This window comes from Ostrinia furnacalis, unplaced genomic scaffold (genome assembly GCF_004193835.3).
Source record: "Ostrinia furnacalis isolate ACB-3 unplaced genomic scaffold, ASM419383v2 OfSCF3015, whole genome shotgun sequence".
Taxonomy (NCBI): Eukaryota; Metazoa; Arthropoda; class Insecta; order Lepidoptera; family Crambidae; genus Ostrinia; species Ostrinia furnacalis.
In genome coordinates this window covers 329,465-338,495 of record NW_021133254.1, presented here as the reverse complement: position 1 = coordinate 338,495, position 9,031 = coordinate 329,465, and the positions used below count along the sequence as shown (strand labels likewise).

At 37.2% G+C, this 9,031-nt stretch overlaps 2 protein-coding genes across 2 annotated transcripts; one reads left to right on the top strand and one right to left on the bottom strand.

The window, feature by feature from the left end:
• The first annotated feature begins 192 nt into the window (after window positions 1-192).
• On the top strand, window positions 193-1,032 carry LOC114356999 (zinc finger HIT domain-containing protein 3). The gene is made up of 3 exons (XM_028310413.1): window positions 193-403; window positions 478-620; window positions 837-1,032. Exons 1-3 carry the CDS (start codon window positions 339-341, stop codon window positions 1,013-1,015), a joined length of 387 nt encoding a protein of 128 aa, XP_028166214.1. The 5' UTR covers window positions 193-338; the 3' UTR covers window positions 1,016-1,032.
• Window positions 1,033-1,347: 315 nt separating this feature from the next.
• Window positions 1,348-8,261, bottom strand: xmas (RRM_XMAS2 and SAC3_GANP domain-containing protein xmas). Its single transcript, XM_028310408.1, has 10 exons — window positions 7,921-8,261; window positions 7,517-7,726; window positions 7,323-7,435; window positions 7,155-7,233; window positions 6,877-7,032; window positions 6,579-6,696; window positions 6,144-6,326; window positions 5,883-5,970; window positions 5,512-5,747; window positions 1,348-5,321 (listed from the first exon to the last, which is right to left on the bottom strand). Exons 1-10 carry the CDS (start codon window positions 7,995-7,997, stop codon window positions 1,440-1,442), a joined length of 5,142 nt encoding a protein of 1,713 aa, XP_028166209.1. The 5' UTR covers window positions 7,998-8,261; the 3' UTR covers window positions 1,348-1,439.
• Window positions 8,262-9,031: the final 770 nt, after the last annotated feature.

Here is a 9,031-nt window from a genome sequence, read left to right as displayed (position 1 = left end):
GTGATAATAGGACTGTAAATATAATATTTAAGACATAATTAAATAAAAGCTGGATTATTATTGGCCTCCGGCTTATCTCTCGTGCTAGTCTACGATGGTGCTAGTATGAATCACAGGTTTGAATGAAGCAGTAACGATACGATATACAACCTATCAACGTGTAGGCTGTATAAAATTGCGTCGTTGCCTCTCTTTACTCGTCTGTCAATGTCATCACGTCTTGTCATTACTGTCATTATCACATGGTAGCAATTTGTTTGTCATTTTGTGCAAGTGTAAATAAAAATCTGTGTTTTCTTCTCCTGTTGTTATTTTGTTAGGTACTATAAGTGCACAAAATGAATGCCTGTATCCAATGCAATGAAGCTTCTTCGTATAAATGTCCAATTTGCAGAAAGCCATAGTAAGTATTATCAGTTTTAATACAAAAGTTTAACATCGAAAACACGAGTTAACTAACAAAAATATCTATTTTAGTTGTTCAGTAGCATGCTGCAAGCTTCACCGAGCGACCCCGTGCACGGCACCCGAAATACCAAAGGTGGAACCGCCTAAGGAACCCATGACCTTCGATTTCCCAACTGAAGACACTGTACCAATAGAGAAATTGGAACTACTTAGTGAGTATCACGAACAGAGCCCATGAGTTTTACATACTTTAAATATTTAATTTGGTGTATTATAAGAACAAACCACAGGCACTGACTCAGTTAAACGCTAGGCCTGTAGCACTTCAAACAAAAAATTGCACCATTAATATGCAATGATTGTAGCGTTTCGCTTGATCAACAAATTTTAATATACAGGTGTACATAACCAACTTCTCCTTTTCACAGAACAATCATCAGAAGTGAAAGCATGTTTAGACAATCCACATGTCAGAACAATACTGGAGCTCCTTGATAAGTCGCCACATCCAGATCAACTAATACAAGAGTACATGCAAGAACCAATATTTACCGAAATTGTCGATGCTTGCCTAAAAGTTGTACAGCCTCCAGAAAATGATGAATAATAAAATGATTGTTTCTATGTCTTTGTTTACATAATTATTACCCTTTTTCCAACTTTGATATTAGAAAATATTCTAAAGCAACACTTGAATTTTTAAACAATGTTTTAGTACCTAATTAAACAGTTCAGATTAATTTTGGTACTTGATATAGGACATGAATGTCATCAATAATATTTCTCAAATATTAGGAAATTCATATTAACACCGTTAAGCATTTAAGATGATTACCAAGGTTTTTGAATTTCAATTGTAAATTATAGCAATGGTTCCAAAATCCAAACTGCACAAACACTAATTACATGATAAGGTTACTAAAATGTAAAATAATACCATTTCATGGAAATATAATCTATTTAATCAACAATATTTTAAATTACAAAAATATGACATCACAAAAAGTACATGCATCAATACAATTTATACTTTACACATCAGACAAAGCAAGCCTTAGCAAGTTCTCAAGTTCCATAGACTTTTTCCTTTCATCCTCAATTTGTTGTTCTAACTGTTTAACAGCTTCAGAACAATTATTGTACCTAGAAATACTTTCATCAGTAGCTTTAATATTTTCTTCTACTATTGTACTATCTTTATCTTCTAACATCAAATACTCCATTGAATCCACAGCAATCTTCCGTCGTTTAGCTTCAATCAACAGATCAATATCATCATCGCTTTCTTCAGGTTTGTGTTTCAGGTTCGCAATAATATCTATGCTGTGCAGCCAATGAGAGTTGCGATAGTCATCTAGTGTTGATCTATCATATATGGCGTATCGGTTTTCAAAAGTATTAAGTCCATTTATTTTTTCGTACACTATAATATTTAAGATATCTATGAGATCATAATGGGCAAAGAGCATATTGAACTGGTCACGAGGCATGGCGAGGTCTGCGAACTGATTTGGCAACAGCGCCACGACTTTACACACTACTTGCTCTGGGTTCTCGAACCAACCAATCTGGTTGCAATATTTACGGATTTCCTGCTGCATATTGCACACACTTGTAGGATAAAACTGGGACGAGGGATAAGGCAATTTTAGCCGATTCATCAAGTTTCTGATTGCCGTAACATTTTCCGAGGTCTTGGCGCTACTGGGAATGAATTCGTAGGGCTTTGGATATGGAGAATTTTCATCTAAGTAAACTTTGAATTCCAGCGGAAACGAGGAATAATTAAACAAATCTTCATTTGTAATTAAAGCTGTCAACTTATCTACAGCTATGTTATAGCACTGGACTAGTTTTTGTAGATCTCTGAGAATCATTTTGACACGACCATCACTCTCCGTTTTCAAACGGCACCATATTTCATTTCCCAGATATCTCTGGCAAATAGACTTCAGAAAGTCTATTTCGAGAGGTGGGTTTGGTGGGTACTTCTTAGCCAGCCATTTCATGGCTGACTTAGTTGCTATATTTAATGACTCCGAGATATTTGTATGATCTATTACAAATATTTTAAATGCAGATATGACATTGTTTTGGATTAGGCGTGTCAGCGACGATTCAAGTACATTGTATTCACGCATTTCCTCTAATTTTGGCATAATAATAGCAACTGGCACAATCTGATATGGATGCTTGTTTTTCAATGTAACTTCTACTTTTTCTGAAAAATTACTAAACTGAAAATCTTTTTCTGTAGCATAGAACAACAGGCCGTTAGTACCTTCAATAGCTTCAGTACTACAGTTATTTTTCTCAGTGTTTATCAAGCTAACTGAAATAGCGAAATCCATCAAATTATTCCACGATTGTTTCCCAACTTGCACCAGATTATCTGAGGCATGTTTCTTTTTATCACTAAACGCATCTAACAACCACTTTTCGATTTCAACTTTTTTGTAAAGCCATTTCATAGCACCAGGTGATACTAATGTAAGTTTCCAAAAGAAACATTTATCGTATGGGTAATTGATTTGTTTCATACGCTTTAATAAAGGTGATTTTATGATCTCCATTAAGTTAAATGGTTCTGGTGGAGGCAGTTGCTTTAGTTCTCCAGAGAACTTGTAGCCCCTGTGAATTGAGTTCATGTTTTTAAGAGCAGCATTTTCTACAAATCGGCGAAGACTTTGCGCTTCTTCCAGAGGAGTCCTGTCAGTTAACCATACAGGCGTGTCCTCCAGAAGACTTCTTCTTTTAAGATTAATCCTCAGTTGTTTCCGCCATACGTGAAACCATTTCTTCATTAGTTTATCAGTCCAAAACTTTTCAGCTTTCATTTCCGAATGGCACATTTCATCACACAAATTCGATAATACTTCTTCAGTTACATCATCAGCATAAGACATTAAGTTATCAAACTTTTCTTTCTCTTCTTTCATTACGACTGATATAGTTTCATCATTAATTTCGTTGATCAATTCATTTGTGACTTCTGATGATTCCTTTTCCACTCTTTCTTTAAATTTGCGTTCTTCCTCTAATCTCTTCAATTCAGCTTTCTTTTCCTCTTCAATCTTTCTTCGAAGTTCTTCTTGCTTCCTCCGTTCTTCTTCCTTTCTGCGTTTCTCTTCGAGCTGTCTCTGTTCTTCTTGTTTCCGTCGCATTTCTTCTTTACGCCTCTCTTCCTCTTTCCGCCTCTCCTCCTCTTTTCGCCTTTCTTCTTCTTTTCGCCTTACTTCCTCTTGCCGTTTAATTGCTTCAATTCTCTCCTCTTCTTGTTTTCTGAGTTGTTCTTGAATCATCATTTCGGCCTCTTTTAATCTCTTATCGTTTTCTATTTGCTGTTGGTCACCTTGACCTTCATCTTCTTTAAAATCATAAACCGAGCTTTGTTCATTTGCATTTGCAACTGATTGAAATATATTAGCTGCCACTGATGGGCCTTTATTTTTGGTTGGGAATATAGAATAATCTGTTGTACCATTTTGGGTACTTAATGCACTCTTGAATAAACTGCCTGGCGACAATTTGTTATTGGGCACATCACCGTTAGTTGAGAATAAAGATTTTTTCATACCAAAACCATCCGAACTGGAAAAAATATTTTTGTCGGCAGCCATAAACGTGTTAGATTTGGCGACACTTTTGAAAATATTTTTTGGATCATTTTCAGACTCCTTATTTGCAAATGGTTTTCCGAAAATATTAGTATTGTTAGATTCCACCGTGCTGTCTGGTTGGTCAAATGGAATGCTGTCTTTTGCTTTGGCAAAAATGCTTTCTGCAGACTTATTTTGTTTCGGTAATTGTCCAAACACAGACTTAGCATTTTCTGGTTGCTTAAATATATTAGATGCATCAGACTTGCTTTCTGGTACTTTAAATACATTTTGACTAATCTTGAATGGATTATTGTTATCTTTGACTGCATCACTTTTAGCAAAAAGAGATTTATTTTCAACCTTTTGTTCGAATACACTGCGCCCTTCTGGCGGTTTAAATAGATTAGCAGAATTATTGCTTGAAAATAAACCAGAACCTGCAGACTCTTGAGGCTTTGAAAATGAGAATACATTTTTTGCATTATTCTGAAATATCTTTTCCGGTGAATTCTTGATTATGTCCGTAGACGCAACAGGTATTGCAGGCTTGAATGAGAATACTTTAGGCGGAGATTTAACTTCTGCAGGAGCAATAAATGTACTCAAAGATTTACCAGGACTCAACGTCTTAGATTCTGGTTTAATAAATAGGTGCACTTTAGTTGGCTGTTCTGTATTCATCTCGCCTTTTCTGGTTTGAGATAGTCTTCTGATTTCTTCCTTTAAAGAATTGATATCTTTGTTGCTATCGTTCATAGTATTATAACCTTGTTCTTCAGCAAGCAACGCGGATTCTTTTAATTTGCCATCTCTTGTAAAACTTGTGTATAGGACATGGTTTTTGTAGTCTGCACTCGGGAGTTGACCGCCAGCAATAACTTCTCCCACCTTGCAGTTCCTTTTGGACTCGATCAGCGATATGGCTCTCGACATAGGATATGGATCGCTATCTTCTATGAAATGGTTTCTGTTTAGAAGTATCGAAAGTTCCTCATCGCGAGAGAAACTTAATCCGTAATGGTTTATGAAACATTTCATGCTCTCGACAGATTCGAAAGCCAGCGCGTTCATCATGTCTTCAGCGGGGTATTTCGAGGTGCCTCGCGGGGCGTACGCTTTGACTATCCTTGCGAGAGCCCTAGCCCGTACATCGTTGAAATATCTCAACAAAATGCAAGCTTGTAAGTAGGTGGCCTTTTCATGGACGAGCCGGAAAAATCTGACATAGTTATTGTTGTCAATAGCATTGAACACTTGCGTGGCAAACGCTAACGGCTCCGACTTCTGGATGTGGCGAGGCAGCTGTTTGATCTGTAAAGAAAACATTGAATTTGTAAGAAGTTTGATTGTTGTTGTTTGTATCTTAATCTAGCTAGACAGTAGCTAAAATATAGTCTGCAAATGATTTCAAATTCCGCAGGAGGTACATTGTCATTGTACATTGTGAGTGAAATAAACAAGGTGGCAAATGATGAAACTAACATTATAAGTTATTACTGACCTCCCACCAGAAATTCGCATCGCCCAAGTTAAGCAGCGCGATATATCCTCTGAACTCGGCTTCATTAGGCTTGCTTTCAGGACCCACGTCGGCATACATATGTTTGAGTGTCTGCAGACACTTGGTTAAGTTGTCGGTGTTCAGTTTCTGGTCGAACTGCGTGTGCTCCAAGTCTGCCAGGCTGGCGGCGCAGTGCGCGTGGAAACGCGCACACATCTCCACCAGGTTTATTGATACTGGAAATCAGTTTTAATACACTATTAAAATAGGGATTATTTTTGCAGAATAATGTTAATTTTTATGAGCCGACAAAATTCGAAGTAAAATATGTACATTTAATCATTTTATTGCAAATTGTGTTCGTTATTTACCTGCACAACACAATGCCTGTTGAGTGATATCCTTCCGAATCCCTCGAAACCGATCCCACATGAAATGAAACCAATCGGCCAGTGACACCTGAAACAATATTTTTATTTAGCAACATCATAGAACACATAACGCACTTGTAGATTAGTGTCAGCGATCTCGTGCAGAAGCGCACGTGCGTGCTAGTACGGACGCAGGGCGCAGTTTGAAAACATGAGAATCTCCTGGTCCACACATTTCCAGAATAAAGAAGACTCACGCACCTGCCGCTTAGTATCAGCGATCTCGTGCAGAAGGTAAGCGCACGTGCGTGCTAGTACGGACGCGGGACGTAGCTCGTAGCACATGGGGATCTCCTGGTCGGCCGAGCTGCGGCTGTATTGCTTCACGGCGCGCCAGGCCTCCAGCTGCCCGTCTGAGTCTACCACGGTTTCTAGGGTCATGACCTGGGGAAAGAAAGAAATAGATGGCATCAGATCAGAGAAATGTGGCAATGGTAGAAGATAAGGGAGAAACTATGATTGCATGATCAATAGACTATTTATGTAGGACAGACCCTGACAGACCAAAATTATGTTAGTTTTAACTAACATACAGCTTATGCATAGTTTTACGAAAAAGCTTCTTCACATGTCACGATTAACATCTTTATTTTGTATTCACAAACATCGCATATTTGGACTAAACTTGGACTTTACCTGGCGTTCAGCTTGTCTGTGTAGCAATTCCTTCTCTGGACACATGTCCTGACATGTCCCGATAGTAGCGCCGCCTACTTTAACGCGAGAACCAGCGCCGCCCCATCCTCTCAAAATTCTATAAAAAAAATATCACTGTATTTAAAAACAATAAATTGTTTTCTAATGAAATGGCACATCATTGATGTTCAACGGCACTTCAGTTTCTTTACAAATGAAATATTTTACTAATAAATAGCTGAGTTTTACAGATAAATCAGTAATTAATACATTAAAATGAAGTCATGAAATTACTAACCTGTCCCTAGCTTCCAACGTCCGCCATTGATCGTCTGGGGTTAATGAGACTCGGGACCTCAACTGATGCAGTTCAGATGCCGCTTCCAAAGTGCTTAGGCTGCTCTGAACGGAAGGCATTGGGATGGGTGACTCGGTCCCACTAGCTGGTTGCATCCTGTCATAAAAATAATGTGTCAATTATCTTTATCAAATAATTTTTGTCCTGTTCCATTTGTGGCCGTCAAGTTTGGCCTGACGTCTGTGATATGATGTTAGTTTGATAAAAATAATACTTACATGGATGGATGCTTTTTCACAACTGGAATCTTCGGTGTTGTTTTAGGTGATCTCATGACTATTTTGGGCTTGATTGCACCTGATAAAATAATTATTTTTGGTTAACAAAACATTGCAAAAACTAAGAACCTGATATACTGATTTTGAATAAAATATTATGTATTTTACTTTGCTTCCTCAATTCGTATGTTGGAGCTCCACCCATTGCTGACAATTCTTCCTCCACTTCAGAATCGGGAACCCAATCTGGATCGTCATCCTTCTTAACACTCTTTCTTCTCCTGTAATAAGGGAATTTATTACCATTTCAAATAGACATTGTAAGAATAATCATAGCATTAATGTTAGTAAAAAGTACGTACACTCTGACTTTTGTGCGTGTGACATCAAACATAAACCCATCGAAGGCTCCGGCATTAAGCACTGCTCGTTCCGCAGCACTAGGCTGGTCATACTCAACCATACACATTTGCCTCTTCGGAAATAGTCGGATTTGCTGCACACGGCCAAATTTAAGGAAGTGCTTTTTTGCTGCACTTGTTTCGAACAATCCTTCAGGGACATTGGTACACCTAGAATGTAGATTGATAGATATTTACAAACTCTTTCAAAGAACGAAACATGGATACGTAGTTAGACGCTTTTCTATCCAGAATATGCTCATTACAACGCAGAATTGGTCAAAAGAGATCGAATTTCAATAGAACAGCCATAAATAGGGGGTAAACTTGATCACAAGATTTTTGAATTACTGAACAACACTCACGTCACCGATGTTTTGGAGTTTACATTTTCTGCAGCCGGGCTCTTCAACTTTTTCCGAGGGCTTTTTGCCAGCTCCATCGTTGAGCTGATGTTGTGATGGAAATAGGAATTACGACGTTCACAAGCACCAAACAAACATCACGAGGTCAAATGCACAAGATTATAGGAGGTTATTACTAATTTACATCATAAAGAGATTATTTAAGTACTGATTAAGCGAAGCACTGGAAAATGAAAACAGACTTAATTTTGTACTAGGAACGAATAATCACCACAAAACTATGATCGTGGTTTTTTTCAGAAGCCATCGATTGCAACAATTTTGACAATTCTCGACTCCAGGACAATGGGAATCATAGAGAAAAGTAATACCATAGGAATGACATTAATGACAGTTGGCAGTTTAAATGTCTTCTTCTTCTTCTTTTATTGATGGCGATGAACTTGTGCTTTTTCGCCACTGTTCCGCAACAATCATAATCATTTCAATCAACCTCAGTCCAGTATTAAAACATTTAAATAATTTTTGTTTTAACCACTGTTATAAACTTATGAACTTATTATCTTGTACTAAATTAATAAAATTTCAAATGGCTTTATAAAAAAAATATTTCATCTTTTTTATATATAGCCTGACCAGGAACATAAAAACCCTCGCCATGTTGCGGAAAACTAATGGTACTAATTTCTTTTAATGGCAACAGTAACTGAAAACTTCATTGACATGTCACCTTGCATGCCAGTCTATTGTTGTCAAAGTGTAAACAAACTTTATTTTAAATGTGTGCAATTGATTTTGTGAATTAAATTGCTAAAATATTTTTATAGTCGTGAAAGAAAAGTGGTTCACGATGTGTTAATGTATTTGTCGAAGAGAAATACTAAGGGTTGGGACAATATTTTCATTGAATAATGTTTCCGACAAACGTTGTCAAATTGACTGACATGTTTATCGTATGGTACAGTCCACTATGAAAATTAGCTGTAGTCTGTTTCAACTACATATTTTAAAGTTTTTTGTCACTTTCTAAGTTTTGAATTGTATGCAATTGGGAAAGAAGTACCGAGTTTGAAGCGTTCATGAGCAGACATTGCAGTTGAATATTCATGTT